Source organism: Phascolarctos cinereus, unplaced genomic scaffold, assembly GCF_003287225.1.
Source record: "Phascolarctos cinereus isolate Bilbo 61053 unplaced genomic scaffold, phaCin_HiC Scaffold_1;HRSCAF=81, whole genome shotgun sequence".
NCBI lineage: Eukaryota > Metazoa > Chordata > Mammalia > Diprotodontia > Phascolarctidae > Phascolarctos > Phascolarctos cinereus.
This window is the reverse complement of record NW_027555514.1, coordinates 38,061,210-38,079,033: the sequence shown is the minus strand read 5'-3', so window position 1 is coordinate 38,079,033 and position 17,824 is coordinate 38,061,210. Positions and strand designations below refer to the sequence as shown.

General features: G+C 47.6%; 1 protein-coding gene across 2 annotated transcripts in view; it reads right to left on the bottom strand.

Moving 5' to 3' along the window:
* The window catches only part of COLQ (collagen like tail subunit of asymmetric acetylcholinesterase), a 46,105-nt gene extending 29,014 nt beyond the window's left edge, over positions 1-17,091 (bottom strand). The window contains exons 1-7 of one of the 2 annotated variants that reach the window (XM_020987243.2): positions 16,636-17,091; positions 9,801-9,913; positions 8,707-8,808; positions 5,149-5,193; positions 4,250-4,276; positions 2,422-2,493; positions 894-956 (exon numbers count right to left, since the gene is read on the bottom strand). In XM_020987243.2, coding sequence (XP_020842902.1) covers positions 894-956; positions 2,422-2,493; positions 4,250-4,276; positions 5,149-5,193; positions 8,707-8,808; positions 9,801-9,913; positions 16,636-16,708 — 495 coding nt within the window. In that variant the 5' untranslated portion in view covers positions 16,709-17,091. The remainder of the gene's footprint in view (positions 1-893; positions 957-2,421; positions 2,494-4,249; positions 4,277-5,148; positions 5,194-8,706; positions 8,809-9,800; positions 9,914-16,635) is intronic. The other variant, XM_020987242.2, reaches the window with a different exon arrangement.
* Between the last annotated feature and the right edge of the window lie 733 nt (positions 17,092-17,824).

Here is a 17,824-nt window from a genome sequence, read left to right as displayed (position 1 = left end):
TTTTCACTAGGCAATGAGGTTAAGTGACTTGCCCAGAGTTAAGTGCCTGAGGCCAAATTTGAACTCAGGTCCTCCTGACTCCAGGCCCGGTGCTCTTATCCGCTGTGCCACCTGGCAGGACAATGTCACCCTTACTAAATCTTCACCCAGAATTAGGAACAAGTAACTCCAAGGTACTCTTTTATTTCCAGCCCAACTTCTGGTGAAGGGGTTAATGAATAGTGATTGGTATGAATACGTCAGAGGAGCAAGCGAAAACAAGCTAGACCCTCCACAAACATCATTTGCCCCTGAAAAAGTGAGAGCTAATTGTAGGACCAGGATGAAATAAAAGTGTACCCAATGAACGATCACCAGTCAGTGCCATGAGAACTGACTGATCTCTTCCCACCAGGCACTCAGTGAAGCAGAGCACATGAGCTTCCCTTTAGATCATGAATTCCATCAAACTAGACATTGGAGGCTTTCATACTGAAGCAATAAGGCCTATACCTTAGAGTTGTTGTTTTTTAACCACACTTGAAATTGAGCCCCCAGAAGTTTATGTGACCAGCCCAAGGACACTCTGCTGGTAGCTGTAAGGGCCCAGGTCTCTGGATGCTCTGCCAGCCACACCATGCTAAAGAGGGCACTGAGTGGGTCTAATCTGTGACATGAAGCTGAGTCATGAAGGAGTTTCAGTCCCGGGTGGGGCTTAGAAAGGCATCCTGATAGCTTGGAGCCATTTTCACTGCCTTTATTCCTCCATTCCCTCTGCTTCTACATTCTGCCGCTGTTTGGTAGAGGGAAGAAATATCCACAGTGTGCCTAGTACTGACCTCAGGGCCTACAGCCTAGGTTGGCTTCAACAGAGAACTAGAAAACAAAATCTGAAAATGCTCTGGTTCACAAACCTGAGAGCCCACAGGTCCTCTTGTACCTGGTAATCCCATCAAGCCCAGATCACCTTTTTCACCCTGCAGGGGTTGGAAGAAAGAAAGAAAAGGTTACAGTTCCTATGAGAACAAGCTGCCCAGAGCCATTGCACCATCAGTGAGCGAGGGAGACAGCAAAACCAGCTCATCCTGGACAGAGTGAATGGTGACCTCCAGATAGCATGTGTGAGCTTGGAACACCTCTCTTACCTGATCTCTAAAATCCCCTGAAAAGGGGAATTTTGTTTCCCTATGAGAGATCAGGCTAAAAATGTAAATATCCTTTCACAAGGCCAGAGATCATTGAGTCTCAGAGTTGGAAATCCCCTCTACATTTCCCCCCACGAATGGCATCCAGCTTTGGCTTAAAGACCTCCAATAAGGGGGTCCCCTTTGGAGGAACTTGAGCAGGAAGTAGGCTCCTCAACCAAAGCCTAAATTCACCCTTGGCAACCCTGGCAGCACACATGAGAGTTTCTGGTACTGGCCTAGGTTTCGTGTCTGGAATTTTTATTTTGAGCAAGCAAAAGATAATAGGACGAAAGATTTTAGACTTGGAAGAGACCCTGGAAACCACTTACTCCAGATAAAGAAACTGAGGCCCAGAGAAGTAAGGAAGTGACAGAACCTCAGAGCAGAGAAGGCCCTCTGAGGACATCTACTTCACTCTCCATCCCAATAAAACTGAATTCCCTTGACTGAAATTCACCCCACGGCTCCTAGAGCAGCTGTGTTTTACACTAAGGAGGGATGCCTGTAGATATCTCTCCTCTGCCCCACCCCAACTGCCCACTCTGCCCCTCTTCCTTTCCAATTTTGGGGGTTTAATCAAATACACCCCTGCCAAAAATGCCCCCTGGTCTTGCCCAAGATCCAAATGTTTTCTTTCTCAGCTGACACCCTCCTTTCCTGACAGCTGCTGACATAGCCTAATTTTGCTCTATTTTAATGAGAGGGCCACCAAGGTTTGCAACAAGGTATAAAATGGCTATCTATTTGGCTTCAGCTAGGTGAGAAAGCAACCTAAGTCGTCAACATGCTCACTAAGGTGTAAATGGCCCATGCTCTATCCTCTCCTGAGAGCAGGTTTGACCAGGGATGGGAGAGAACTTAGTGGCTTGGGGCAGTCCCTGGAGGTGGGGCGGGAGTGCAGAGATGCTCTGGAGGAAAGACCCTGAGCAAGGATCCTTTCTGGGGTCTCCCCAGCAAGTGGCTGCTCATCCCCTGCTCAGGCTGCCCCAGTGAGGGAGGGAGCCCATCCCTTTGGGAAATGGTCACACAGGTTGTCGTCCAAGATCGAACCTACACGTCCTGACCCTCCAGGAGAGTTGTGCATCCTCTCTGAAGCCCACAGGCACAGAGCAGCAGGAAAGATGGCAGCCTCTCCTCCTTGTCCCTCTGCTGGCAGACCAAGCTTTTCTGCATGGCTCCTATGGAGCTGGTGTGCCATCTTCCCCTCCCCTTGCTGATCTGGTGCAGTGTGAGGTCCAAGAGGCTCAGCACTTACCTGAGGTCCGGCAGGGCCTGGCCAGCCAACAGGCCCAGGCATTCCGGGGGCTCCTGGAGGGCCGGGTCTACCCTTTGAAGACCAATAATAACAGTCATGACAACTGGGTTAGTTTCCCTCCAGTGCTAGAGTCATCGTAAGAGCTGACACTATGGTCTCACCTTATCTCTTGAGCCTCACTACAACCCTTACAGATCAGGAAACTGGAGCTTAGAAAAATTACATGATTTCCCCATACTCTCACAGCTATTAAACGCTGGAGGCAGGAAGGGCCAAGTACAACTTCTTTGCCTACTGCTCCATGCTGATTTTTTCAGCATGTACACGGAGGCAAGGGAATTGGACTCCCTCAGATCAAAGCTCCTGGCTCCCACTGGACTCCTAATAACTTGCAGAGGAATTATCTGTGGCCAATTCCCATCTAAGCATCCCACTCTCTGGCATGCTCACTCCCCACCCCCAGCTTGATATCTAGCAGAAATGATTAATGTTTTGTGCCACTGACTCTGCTGTCTTCTCAGAAGAATATTTTTAAGGGCACAAAATGAAATATACATAAGATAACAAAGGAAATCAATTATGTTGAAATACTTATCAAAATCTTTCACAAAACAAGTACATAAACCCCAAGTTAATAATTCCTGCTGGTACAGGATGGGCTGACTGTGTCCACTTGGAAAATGCAGTGAGAAAGGAGAGAAGAATATAGATCTTCTGGTATTTTTGTTTTCACCCAAGAAATCTCCCTCCCCCTCCCTTCAGGGGTAGGTACCCTGGGACACTGGTGAGAAATAGGGCAGTGCCTTTGGCTGTACAAGAAGGGAGGGAGCCCAGCAAAAGGGGATGGAGGGGCAGCTAAGTGGCACAGTAGATAGAGCACCGGTGGGCCCTGGAGTCAGGAGGAACTGAGTTCAAATCCAGCCTCAGACACATGATACTCACTAGCTGTGTGACCCTGGGCAAATCACTTGACCCTGACTGCCTAGAAAAAAAAAGGGGGGGAGGGATGGGGGAAAATACTGAAAAGGAATGTGGATCCACCATTGCTGACAAGCTATGGAATATAGACCTGAAGGGCTCTTACTGAAAATGATTTCCTGTAGATAAAGACGAGCTTCGCCAGGAAACTGAAGCAATTGTGCATATGGAACCGAATGTATTCTGCCTTCCTTTGTCACCAAGACCTAGCCTTCCAGTGTCAGAATCCACTGGCCACAAAGAGTAAGGATGAACCCCTACCTTTTCTTAGGGGAATCTCACTCGCTTGCTTGTCACTCTATGAGGGTCTTGTTCAACTCTGGCAAAGCTCAGAATCTGGTTGTTCATTATGATCTTAGGGGAACCCCATTTATTTCAGCTGGGAAAATAGACAACACCTCCGAATCCCCTTCAGGTTGCTGGGTACTTCATTCCTCCTTAACTGGCCAGTTCAGAAGAACCAGTTCTGTTAGCGATTTGAGGCCGAATGGCAGTGAAGTGAGGGAGTCCAGAGATCTGGCAGCCCGGAGTCAAATTCAGGATGGGCTGACTATGGCCTGGCAACGAAGCCATTGGTTGCAACCTCTGGCTCCACTGGACATTCCACTATGGCTGGCTCAGCGTCTGTCACTGCCAAGGGGCAGGGGGACATGGTACCTCACTATGGCCAAGGTGATTTCATCCTGGTAGCACTAGGGATGCCCACACCTGCCAACAGCGCCGGCGTCAAAGGACATGAATTCCTGACGGCCAGCAAAACGTAAAGGTGGAAGGAGGGAGGGAGGGAGGGAAGGAAGGAAACCCAGAACTGGGTTATTTACTTGACACTGGCCCAGAAAAATACACTTACCTTTCTTCCTGGCCGGCCAAGCTCCCCCTGTGGAGAGAAAGGACACATCAGCTACACTGAAGTGTCAGAGGGGTTCGTGTGGCAATGACTCCAGATTCACACACTCATGCTCTCTGCTTTGATCATAAATCTAGAATTGCAAGAGAATTGCAAGCTGTCACCTAGTCCAACCTTATTCTTTAAAAGATGAGTAGCCTTGGGCCCACAGAGATGAAGTGACTTGTCCAGAGTCACTTAGCCAAAGTCTCTGGCTTCAGAGCCAGCTTCTTGCTACCCTACTCATCATTTCAGAGCACCCAGGTATGTTAGGGGCACAAGAGGAAAGGCCAATGAGAAGTTTCAAAGTCCATGTAGCCCTGGCAGCGATGTGCCAGGACCCCTCAGGGCCATGGCATCTGCCTTCACCCTCTGCACCTCAGCAGGACGTCACTGGGTAGAAGAAGGTTTGTCTATTTGATCCTGCCCAGCCCTCAATTTATTTCTTGTTGTTAAGCAAAAGGCTCGGTGCTGATCTGCAGCAATGCTGTTCCTTATGTCCTTGGAGAAGACTATTTTTCTTTGACTAGGCAATGGGGTTAAGTGACTTGCCCAGGGTCACACAGCTAGTAAGTGTTATGTGTCTGAGGCCACATTTGAACTCAGGTCCTCCTCAATTTAGGGCTGGTGCTCTATCCACTGTGCCACCTAGCTGCCCCTCCTAAAGAAGACTTTTAAGTCACTTTTGGTAACATATCAATATCTCACCATCCTTAAAGACCCAAATCTGAGCCAATTTGGCCTTGCCCCCCCACATTCATACACACAGACTCAAACTCTCTCTCTCTCTCTCTCACATACACACACACACACACACACACACACACACACACGTCTAGTCTGAAGAAAAGGTCAGTACTCACTTTTTCCCCTTTTGGTCCTCTTACTCCAGGAGTCCCCGGGGGACCCTGCATGATGGAGACAATAATGTTTAACAACGGTACAAGACATCTCTGTTTCCTACCATGCTTATGGATGAGAGAGCCTCACTCATTTCAGGGAATGACGTTAGCCCATAGATACTCTCTCTACAAAAGCAATGATAAAGCCAGCCCTGGGCACAAGAAGCCCCGTGGCATACTGAAAAGAGCCCAGTATTGGAATCAGAAGACTGAATCTCTGCCAGGTGCTTTCTGTCTGTATGACTTTAGGCAAGTCAACTCAGCTTCCTCATTTGTAAAATTAGAGGACTGGACTCACTAACCTCTGTGCTTTCTTCCAACCCTGAATTTACAATCCGTGCCCCTTTGAGGCAGGGATCAGGAGGGTAAGTATTATGTGGCCTGTGACCAGTTAAGTGGACATGCTTTCCGTGGCAGACCCAGGACCCCAGGAGATACCCCTAATTCCTACAGAACAAACTCCATCTCCTCCTCCTCTTCTCTGTGCCTGCTTAGGTTCCATTCTGGACTTCGTTCTTCCTAGGCTGCCATACTGGCTGTCCTCACAGGTGTCCTGCTCCTACCTCCAATTTCCTGAGACAGAAGCTCTTCCATGTTTTACTCGCCTTTCTGGGCTATTTGGTGCGTCAGTAACATCGGGAGGGCCTCTGTGCACTTGGTAAGAACATCTGAAGAGGCATAAAATGACCTTATTTTCCAAAATGAGCGATGTGACTACAGTTCCTGACTCAACAGCTATTCTACCCAAGCCTTCCCAGGCTGCTCTGCTTCCAACAGGGAAATCAGACTTTGTTAACGGAGAAGGCGTTCTTCTTGGAGGTCCCCAGCCCAAACCTAGTCAGCAGCAGCCTCGGTAATCTTCCTGCTCCCTATATCATCCATAAAATGCCTTCTTAAAACAGGAGGAACTGTCCAAGAAAATTTGGCATTTTTATTCCCTGGGTCAGCCGCAAAGCTGAGATGAGCTCTGGCTTGGAAATGAGGAGTCCTGCAGAGTGAGCAATACTACCGCTTCCAATGACCCTTCCAAGGGAGATGCTATTTTCTGCTCTGCCTGTCTGAGAGAGACTCACTCAGCTAATTGCTTTTTAAAGTCCCCAGAATTGGGGGCTGGGGCTGGGGCTAGAAATCCATCAAAGTTCCCAGCCACGTTACAGAAGCCTGAGACCTAAAGGCTGCCATGCTGACTGTGAATGCTCTTTTGAATTGTGGAGCTAAGACCTTTGGTCAGGATGACAAAGGGGGGCCCTTCCCCATGCTCACCCCCACATTTCTTTTGGGGGTGTTTTCACTCCTAAGGCAGCAGAACTGCTCCTGTTTCTTTTCACAAGGGATGCGGTCAACAAGCATTCTAGAATAATGGAACTAGAACAAGGCTCAAGAACAAGCTGTGTTTTCTTTTATGTGAGCTAGAGGTTCTAGAAGTATTTGTGTTTTCCTTCATGCCAGCTGCAGGTTCTAAAGTGATCTGTGTTTTCTTTTATATGGGCTCAAGGTTCTAGAACAGTCCAGGTTTTCTTTCACTCAAATGACAGTTTCCAGCACAGTCTGCTGATTAAAGCGGCCACTTCCCCCACCTGCAGCACTCTCAGGTCGACAGGGCACAACAGCCTGGTAAGGCAGCCAGTGTAATTACTCTGAGCTCCATTTTACAAATGAAAAGCTGAGGCGCAGGGAACTTAAATAGCCCGCCATGCCAATAAACGCCAGTGTCTCCCTATTAGCTCTAGGATCAAATATAACATCTCCTTTTTGGCTTTTCAAGCCCTGCATAGTCTGGCCCCTTCCTACCTTTCCAATCTTCTCATACCTTACTACCCCTCCACATACTCTTCCATTCAGTGGCACTGACCTCCTGGCTAATCCACGAACAAGACCCTCCCTCTTTTGGCTCTGGCTGCCCCCTGGTCTGAGACACTCTCCCTCCTCATCTCTCCCTCCTGGTTATCCCGGCTTTCCTCAAATTGCAGTTAAAATCTCATCTTTCCCGGTGCTTCATTACAGTGCCTTCCCTCCGAGATCACCTCCAATTCACCCTGTCTCTGTCTCGTGTCTGCCTAATTGTCTCCAGGTAGCTCCTCCATGAGACTATGAGCTCCCTGAGGCAGGAGCTGTTTGTGTTTAGTTTTTTTGCCTTTCTCTGTATCCCTAGCACTTAGTACAGGGCCTGGCACAGTTAGTAAATGCTTGCTGGGGTCACACAGCTGAGAGGTGAACCCATGCCTAGCCTCTCCCCACTATGCCACGATATCATTAATGCCCACAATAAAAAGTGCTTCCCATAGTGAGAAGTGCAGAGGCCACCATTCAGATAGAAATATTTCCTTGTGACTGTTGCCTGCAAACATTGACAGAAGTGCGGAGGCAGAACCAGGGCCAGCCTAGGCCCTCTACTGCTCGGGAGTCTGTGCCCACAGGAGGGAGATGCACTTGATTCTTTAATGTCTCCCACTTGTGAAAGCAGGAATTGCAACCCCAGGACCAAAGGCCCATTCTCCTGCACTTAGAAGAGATCTCTCTCTCAGGTGCCTTCAAAAGAATTTCTATTAAAAATAATCACTCACAAGTTGGAGAGAGACCCTAGGCCCAAAGGCTTTGAGAGAGTGGATGTAGAGATTAGGGAGTTAACAAGCACTAATGTGCTTAGCGTGTATAGGGTACTAAGATTACAATGACAAAAATGAAACTGGTCTTGCCCTCCAGAGAGTCACTGGCTCTCACACATTCCTTTATTCACTACCTATTTTCAGTTGATTGCCTCTGCCAGCTGTTTGGCTTTTATCTTTGTTTACACGGGAAGAGCCCTTAATGCTAATTCTCAGGAGCACCCGGAGGATGGGAACTGGAGAGCTCCCCAGAACTCCATTTCTGTGCACACCTCCCAGATATTGCTTCTGCCACCTCCCTGATCCTAGGTAGCAGAGAAATGTCAAGAAAGGGATTTTACCTTGCAGCCAAAGTGGATAACCAGCTCCTCCTCTCACTCAGTGTGTCACCTCCTGTGGAAACACTTCTCACACTGTAATGCCCTCCTTGCTCAGATTTTCCTTCAGCATTTGTCTGGCTCTCTTCTTAGCACTCCCTACCTCATATTAGTTATCTGCATACATATTTTCCTTCTAGATGTAAGATTTCCTTGAAGGCAGGACCTGTTTGCTTTGTCTACATCCCCATCACCTAGCATACACACTTTGAACTGAACTGAACTGAAAATTCAGTATATCATCATGGCCGGATGATGGAACTGGAGGCATAAACTAAGGAAGTATCAAGATAAACTATTTTTAAAAATAAAATGTTAAGGGAAGCAAACACCAGTGTAGAATAAATTCCATGTAGAATATAAGCTCCTTGAAGGCAGGAATCACTTTCATTTTAGAATTGTATCCCCAGTGCCTAGCACAGTAACCCTGAGCACAGTAGGTACTTAATAAAGATTTGTCGAGTTTTATTTCATTGAACGCATCTTAAAGCTTTAAACAGAAAATACCAAGAGAGGGCTCAGAAGATGATACTAACCTGGGGGCCTGGAGGCCCAGGGGGGCCAAGGGATTCTTGAACACATGGAGACTGGGTTGTCTGTAGCTCTAGAAAGAAGTTTGACATATCCGGGGACAGAAGCTTCAACAGAAAACAATATACAGGATGAAAGGTTAGAGCCAGCATACAAGTCACAGGGTAGCCAACTCATTAGATGGAACTACTCAAGAATTAGCCAGTTACCCATTCCCTGGCTGGTTTCCAGCCTCCTGCTGCCACACCTGTATTCTGCCATCTTTTGTGTTCCTGGGATCTTTAAAACCAAGGATGGTCTGTCCTGGATGGCCAATGGCAACTTTTAAAGAAGTTAGGAATGCACATGTGTTACAAGAGTTTTGTTTTTCTTTTCTTTTTCTTTCTTTTTAATTGGGGGGAGGGGTCAGGAGGGAGAGAAAATCAGTGTTTGTTCATTGAGAAAAGAATGTTTTAAACAAGTTAGGGAACACGTTGCAGTGTCCCTCACACCAAACCTGGGAGCTTCCCAGATGGCCTAAGAGCCCCAAGAAGGGCCGTACACACTCACACACATACACACATCTCCATAGTTACATATTCCTTTTCACCTTAGAGGGACCTACTCTCAGATGGTGTCCGCAGACAACAGGAATGGGAAACTGGGATAAATCAGTGTCCTTTGCCTCCCTAAAATGGGTGGTATGTTTTGGCAATAAGAGAATTTTACTGGCCAGCTGATATTTAAGGGAAAAAAAAGGCAAAGAGAGGGAAATTCTGCTTCTGAGGTAAAGCTAACTAGAGCTGAGAAAATGGAAAGTTATAGGTAGACTTGACTTCTTTTCAGGGGCACTGGCCCCAGAAAGACACTGATGACTTTATAACTCAGAATAACACATGAGAAGAAATTTCCTGCAACAGTTGATGTCTTTAACAGGAAGCCCCCAAATCCCCTAAACTCATGGAGAGCCAAGCCAACGCCTAAACCTACACAATACATGTACTTTCAGGGACCAAGCTGAAGAACTAGGGTAGCAGGAAAAGTTCCCTGGGAACAGAGAGCTTTTTGTCTGAGGAGGAATCCAGCAACTTCCTCCTCCAACAAGTCCCAAGATACTCACAGAATTCCGGCCCCCTCTGAAAAATGGCGGTGGAAACATTGGCGGAGGAGGAGGGGTCAACAGGCAGCATCCTTTCTGACTACCCCGTTTCTTCTCTTCCAAACCGGGAAGGGCTGTGCAGAGAAAGCTGTCACTCAGTGCCAGGGTGTGGGAAAGAAGTAAGAGTCAGGGTCCTGTGCTTTACAATAGGCAGTATAGAGGTACTAAGAAAACCAATCCTGTCTCCCTTCCTACAGTCATCAGGGGGCCTGATTTCATCGGAGTTTGACCCATTGGGATCAGACCATCTGTTTCACTCCTAAAATGCTTCATAACCTGCCTAGGCTTGATGAGCAGGTTTAACAAATATATTGATCAATTTGATCAATATGTGCTAATTACATCCCCAATAAATATTTAGTTTTTATTTTACATGCAAAACCCCCCAACCAACAACAGCATCAAGTAACAATAAAGATGATTCCTCACAGCATTTAAAGACTGACAAAGCACTTCCCAAGAAAGCGGTGAAAATATTAACGTTTAACACGAGGCTTAAAGAAGTTAGGTAATTTGTCCAAGGTCACACAGACAGTAAATGGCACAGCTGAGACTCCAACCTTACTCTCCTGACTACAAGTCCAAAGTTCTTTCTACTATTTTATTCAATTCAACAAACTTTTACTAAGTGCCTGCTATGTGCCAGGTTTAAAACCTGGTAGGGACAAGCGCTGAACACAAATAATACCAGTCAAGGCAGTCTATGCAACGTTAATGGTGTAAATGAAGAGTTCAGAGGAGAAAAGAAGGGTCCCTTCCAGCTGGAGCACTCAGGGAAGCTATCAGAGGACAAAGTATTTGAACTGGGACTGAAGGCAGGGATTCTTAACTCGGATAGACTTCAGAGCGTCTGTCATCTTGGATGGTGGAAAAAAAAACAACACCTTTATTTTCATAAACCTTTGTAACCAACCCTATGTACTTTATTTTATTCATTTAAAAACATGATTCTGAGGAGTCTTATCAGCTTCAGCAGGCTGTACCAAAGGGATGCATGGCACAACAAGAACCCTGAAGAAAATATTTCAACAGGCAGAGATGGGGGTGGGACAAGCAGAGCTGGGACCAAGGATCAGAAAGGTAGGCAATTACCTGGAACGCGACTGGGCACCGGGGCACAAAACAAAGGACATTTCTTATTATTTTTCACAAATTCACTTATATTTAAGGCCAGAAAATCCCACGCTTTGTGGAACATAGATATTTGTTTTGTGAGAACACTTAATATTCAAGACCCTTCACTGGACAGCAAGGCACAAGGGGCACAATTTTGGAACCTTGCCCAAGGAGCACAAATGCCTTGTCTGGGCTTTTGGGAGGACGGATAGCAGGCTGAAGGAATGGCAAGATCAGAGCAAAGATCAGGAGGTATTACCACAGCTAGAAAGTTAATTCAGAGTGTGGTGGGAGAGGGAGGGGAGGGGAGAGGAAGAGTGAGGGGGAGAGAGAGAGAGAGGGGTGGGGAGAAAGCAGAGAGGAGGGAGAAAGTGCAGCTGTTTGCGCTAGAAGAGTGCACTAGAGTATCTGCCTTCACCAGTACCGTACATTGTTAATATACTTAAAGTAACAGAAGAGAGAGTCATTGCTGGGGTATTTGAGACTGCAATTCTGCAGGGACAGAGTCAGATAAGGGGTGGTGGTGGGGGGACAGCAAGTGGTAAAATTTAGGTCCCTAGGGTATTTCTGCCCTTTGTGCGTCAGGGTATCGGGCTGGAATGCCGGTATCCTGTGCTCTAGGTGACTCTTCCCTACCCCCTACTACACAATTTCTCCCTGAACAGAAACTAAGAAGGGTGCAGAGAGCCACCATTCAGATAAACCATTTGAAACAAAATTTGACCTTACAAACTTTTCACCATTGTTTGAGCACTATGGGAAGAGGGTGGGGAGGCACTAACAACCAGGACCCTCACTCTGTATTACCCTCATCCAGTTTTTTTCATACTGTCCCACATTGTCAAGGCCTGTCAATTTCACCTCTCTAGCCTCTCTTGTCAATGTCACCTTTCCAGCATCTGTTGTCTATTTCACCTCTGTAGCATCTCTTGTTGACTTCCCCTCTGTAGCATCTCTCCACTTCTCTCCTCTGACACTGCCACCTCCCTGGTGCAGATATGCCCTCATCACTTCATGCCTGGACTAGTGCAATAGCTCCTGAGGCGTCTGCCTGCCTCAAGTCTCTCCCCACTCCAATGCATCCTTCACTCACTCATCTGTCAAAACGATTTTCCTAAAGCACAGGTCTGACCATGTCACTCCTCCTACTTAGTAAATTCCAGTGGCGCCCTGTTGCCTCCAGGATCCCATACAAAATGCTGAGCCTGGCATTCAAAGCCCTTCATATTCTAGATCCCTCCTACCTTTTCAGTCTTCCCACACCTTCCTCCACAACATGTCCTCTTTGATCCAATGACTCTGGCCTCTCAGCTGTTCCATGAACAAGACCCTCCAACCCTTGGCTCTGAGAATTTCCTCTGGCTGTCCACCATGCCCAGAATGCCAAATGCCTTCCTTGGCTTCCTTTAAGAACCAATCCTACCTTCTACAGAAAGCCTTTCCCAACCTCTCTTAATTCTAGTACCTTCCCTCTGTTACTTACAGGCATGCCTCGTTTTATTACACTTTGCAGATACTGCAGGGTTTTTTTGTTTGCTTTTTAAACTGAAGGTTTGTAGAAATTCTGCATGGAGCAAGGCTATGGGTGCCATTTTTCCAACAGCACATGCTTACATTGTGTCTCTGTTGTCACATTTGGGTATTTCTCACCATACTTCACATTTTTTATTATTATCATATCTGTTACGGTGACTTGTGACCAGTGATCTTTGATATTACTACTGTAATTGGTTTGGAGTACCACAAACTATGCCCATATGACAATGAACTTCATTGATAAACGTTGTACATGTTCTGAATGCTACCAACTGGCCATTCCCTATCTCTCTCCCTCTCCCTGGGCCCTCTATATTCCCTGAGACAGAACAATACTGAAATCTGGCTAATCAATAACCCTATAATGGCCTCTAAGGTGCAAGTGAAAGGAGGAGTCAATCAATGGGGCAAACTTCCTTGTCTTATTTTAAGAAATTGCCACGGCCACTCCAGCCTTCAGCAACCACTACCCTGATGAGTCAACAGCCGGCAACCTGGAGGCAAGACCCTCCATCAGCAAAAAGATTGAGACTTGCTGAAGGCTCAGATGACGGTTAACACTTTTTAGCAATAAGGTATTTTTAAATTGAGGTAGGGACCATTTTTAGACATGATACTGTTGCATTTAATAGACTACAGCACAGTGTAAACAGAACTTTTACATGCACTGCAAAACCACAAAATGTGTGTGACTCACTCTATTATGATATGTGCTTTACTGCAGTGGTCTGGAATGGAAATCACTGTATCTCCAAGGTATGTCTGTATTTTCTATTTATCCTGTATGTAGCCTGTTTGCACATATTTATTTGCAGGTTGTTTCCTGTTAGATTGTGAGCTCCTTGATGGCAGGGACTGTCTTTTGCCTCTGTATTCCAGGCATTTAGCACAGTGTCTGGCATATAGCGCTTAATAAATTTTTACTGGCTGATGATTGACTGATTAACTGGATCTCCTGGCTCCATCATCAGGGTGCCGTTCCCTCCCCCAATACTCTGCTCTTTCTCTTTCCACCTCACTGCAGCCTCAGGCCAGCGCCAGCTTCTCTGTAGGATCAAGCCCTCCAACTGGAAGAGGCCCAAGAGGACTAGTCAATCCCTCCCATTTTATCAGTGAGGAAACTGAGGCCCAGAGTCACTCAAACATAAGTGACTGCAATTTGAACTCAAGTCCTCTGACCCCGAATCCAGCACTCATTTTTCGTGAAGGTGTCATCTCGGAGGGACTACTCAGAAGAGATTCTTGGCTATAACAATGCCCAATTATCAGGCTCTTACAGTTTTCTTAACTCCCTTCCTAAACCGATGCTTTGCCCGAGCTGGTTGCCATGGAAGAAGGGCCATGCCAGAAGAGAGGGCTCTTTTTAGCAGTGGGAGAAAACGTAGTGAGGCATGCAACAGGCCGGAAAGCTGGGACCACTTTTAAGACGCATTAGTCCCTTCCCTGAGGCTGTAATAACCAGAACTGCTTTCCTTGTGAGAGAGGGTGAAGCAAGTGAGAGCGAACAGCTGAGGCCCAAGGGGGCAATTTTCCACCGTGCTTCTGGAAATCCCAGGCAGGAAAGCTTCAGGGGTGGGGGTGCAGGATCTGAGAAGTAGGCAGATTAGCGGGGCTATTTGCATTTGCTGCAATTTATCGATTTTCCAGTCCATATATAGCCTCTGAGTCTTGCCTCCTCCCTACCCACTAATGGAGGGGCCAATGGCTTCCAAAGCGCTTTGTGACTTACGTCTAACACCCAGGCTTCCCCAGAAGGGTAAAATTTGTCCCTGGCACCCCACAATGGAGCGGCCTTTTTGTGCTGGGGCCGGCCCGGGCCCCCTCCCTGCCCCTCTGCTCTGGGCACCCTCCCCCTCCCACTGTCCATGTCGCTCTGCATCACTCTGCTCAGGCAATCCCTATCTATTTCTGCCCAAGCTGACTCCATGGAGCTGTTTGTTTTTAGCACAGTCTAGTTTATTTACGGCTCGTTCCAGCTCGGAATATTTCCACCAGGTGGACACGGTTGAAAACAAGGCTGCCCTGTCAAGTGAGCTCAGAGCTTCGAGTGGATTCTGTCTGCAGGGGATCCTGTGGGCCTCTCCCTAGCCCCTGCTGCCTGCTGGTCCCAGTCCAGAGCCTCGGAATTCTGGCTACCAGGAGCCATCAGATATTCCATGCTGTCACGGGAACAATGGCGTGTCTCTCTGTGGCATGGATCCCAGATTTAGCCCTACCCAAGAGGCCATCCAGTCCAACCACTCCATTTGACAGATGAGCAAACTCAGGCAGGCTGCCGTTAAATGACTTGCTCAAGGACCCACAGGTAGGGATTGAAACCAGAGATCACAAGAAAAAATAAGAAACCAGGTCTTTAGACCCCAAACCCAGGAGTTTTCCTACCACACCATGCTGTTTTCACACTGTCTCCCCATTCAAGTATTCTCTGTCCCAGATAGCATACCTGCTCCCCCTCCAAGCTCAAATTGGGGGGAGGAGTTAGAATTGCTCAGTATGCCTCAAAGTTCCTGAAATTCCCTGACAAAATGGTTAGAAATAACAGTGATTCCGATTCTAGGTTGACCAAATGCCTTTGCTCCTTGGGTATGCCAACAGTTTTTAAGAACCCTTCCCACTGTACAGCATGCAGTAGGAGAAACTGAGGAACAGGTTAGTGAAATGATCCAGTACAAATCACTGTAGGAAAAACAGGAGACTGGATGAAAGATGAGGGGAATCCGAGTGAATGGATCCACTCAACCTTTTCTGGTCCTCTGTTTTCACTTGTAGAACAAGAGCTTTAAAGAAGAAGCTCCTTCCTAAGCCCAAAGGCTTCTGGCTGTATGAATGCAAACCCTGGACCATCTAGAGTCGCTAGTATGCAAATCTCGAATTAGTCACATCCATAATTTCCTACAGCTAACGATTTCTAGTTCTGCTCTTGCTCCAGCAAAGGTAACAATGAGAAAGTAGGAGCCACCGAAAGAGGAAATAGAGACTGAAAACTGGTAGGGAGACTACAGATGCCACTGATTCCAGGCTTCATCATCATCACCTTTGCTTTGGGGACTCCGTTTGCACATGGGTGCAAAGATGCTCACGTGTGGGCAAGTGAAGGGAAAAAAAAAGGGATGCTCAAATCAACCAACCTTATTCTATAGTAACCACGCCAGAAAAGGCGAAAGTTTGGGCTCAAACAGTGGAGGGAGTTACAGATTTCCCTAAAGTCCCCTTCACTCTACAGCTGGCCTGATTTTCTCTGGCTCCCCCCCTGCACCAGCTCCAGTCAGAGAAGCATTTCCACTTCAGAGAAAGGCATGACTGATCGGCTCAGAAGATTCGCTGAGTTTCCTCAGGCTGCTGGTGCCTGCCCTTGCAAAAGTTGATTTCTCCAGGATTTGTTTTGGGAAATACATGACAGCTAAGGGAATGTATGTTTAAGGGATCAGAAGGACACGCAGCAACGCAAGCAGTCAGCTTGCATGTTTGCCCTCTTCCCAGGTGGGTCTCATGCTTAGAAACCAGATAGGTTGCAGAAATGAGAAGACAGGACTCAGCTGGCTGCAGCCTGGTACCCCACTATCACCTAGGCAGCTCCATATAGGGAGCCTGGGAAGGAGGAGGGCTGGGTCCCTGTGCAACCTTGGGCAAGTGACTTAACATCTCTGAGCTTCCTAGGGGAAGAGGCTGGATCGGAGACATGGAAGAGGGGCTGGACTGCGTGGCTGCTGAGATGGCATCCAGCCCTAGCCTAATGCTGCTGCTATGCTCCTGTGATCTCTGAGGACTCTCTGAGCACTTATATTCTACAGTTCTATGATGATCTACCTGCTGCAAAGACAGCTAAAAGGAGAAAGGCCAAGTCAGCCACTTAGAGCCAAACGTGAAGAAGTCCAAGCAAGCATCAGGAAGCACACACAAATGCATACACCTGCCAGGGACACACACACACACACACACACACACACACACACACACATCCAGTCCCCATATTAGCTGCACAACCTAGTGCCTGAAGATTTTTTATAAAGCCCTCTGCAAAAGCTGTAAGAACACCACAGATTTCCCAGAGGATCTGTCTCTTTTCGGTTGATTGTTTTTCCAAGAAACCACAGACACTTTCATTCCCTCCCTCCTTTCCTCTTCCCTCCCTCCTTCAACTCACCCATACAGGTGGAGTAATAGAGCAGCCCCGAGATGGTGAAGAGATGCGAAGGCCTGAAGGATGGGCTGGCCATAGTGGACCCCAGCAACTCAGGCTGGCCCAGGTCAGGAGGAGGAGTGGAGGTGCAGCTTGGGATCAGAAGCCCTGCTCTCTGCCTGCCCCCTGAGCCCGCAGCATGTGCTGTGTGCCGGGAGCCGCCTCCCTTGGCCAATGAGAGCTTTAAATATCTCTCGCTGTCCAGCTGCCCCAGAGGCCAATGGTCCAGGGGCCAGCCCAGAGCTGTCTCTCCCCAGCATGAATGGGCAGGCAGCCTGTCCTGGTGGTGAATGAACCAGGGGGCGGGGCGGCAGCCAGAGGGACCGGAGAAGAGTTCCCCCCTTCCCCCAGAAGTGAAGGCCAAGTTAGCCTGACCGCTGGGAAAGCAGACACCACCAGAGTGGGAGGGCCGCTACCCTGAAGGGCTTTTCACTTGCTGTGAGAACTCAGCAGGGCCAATGCCGATCTCCCGGCCCTCCGAGCCCAATTCCCATGACCATCTCTGGAAAGAACTTCACCAATCTCATCTTAATTAAGGCCTGGATATTAACGCTCTTTCTGTGGCACCTGAGTTTGGGCTCAGTTACATTTCATGAAACTCAATTCAATCAAATAACCCAAAAGAAGTAATAACAATGGCAGCTAACATTTACATACTGCCTGAAGGCTTGCAAATCACTTTCTAGACATTATTACTCCCAGTGATACAGCTAGCATTTCTATAGTGCCTTTAGGCTTACAAAGGACTTTTAAAATATCTTATCCTATTTGATCTTCATAACAACCTCATAAAGTAGGTACTTGTATCTCTATTTTACAGACCCCGTGGGCTAGAGGGGTTAAGTGACTTGCCTAGGGTCACACAGCCAGTGTCTGAGGCAGAATGTGAACTCAGATCTTCCTGACTCCAGGCCCAAATCTGGCTCCAGTCCATTGTTTCAAGCTTCCCTTTGTCCCTCTGGACACACTCTGTGTCCGCCTGGGATGCCCTCCCCCTTGCCTCTCCCTCTGGACTTCCTTCAGGGCTCAACTCAGAAGCCACCTCCAGTGACTAGTTTCCTCCTCCACCTCCAAGTCGCCTGTATTTACTTGTTTGGGTCCATGTCTTATGTCCCCTGCATGAGGTAGTTTCATTTTGTCCTTTTTATCTCAC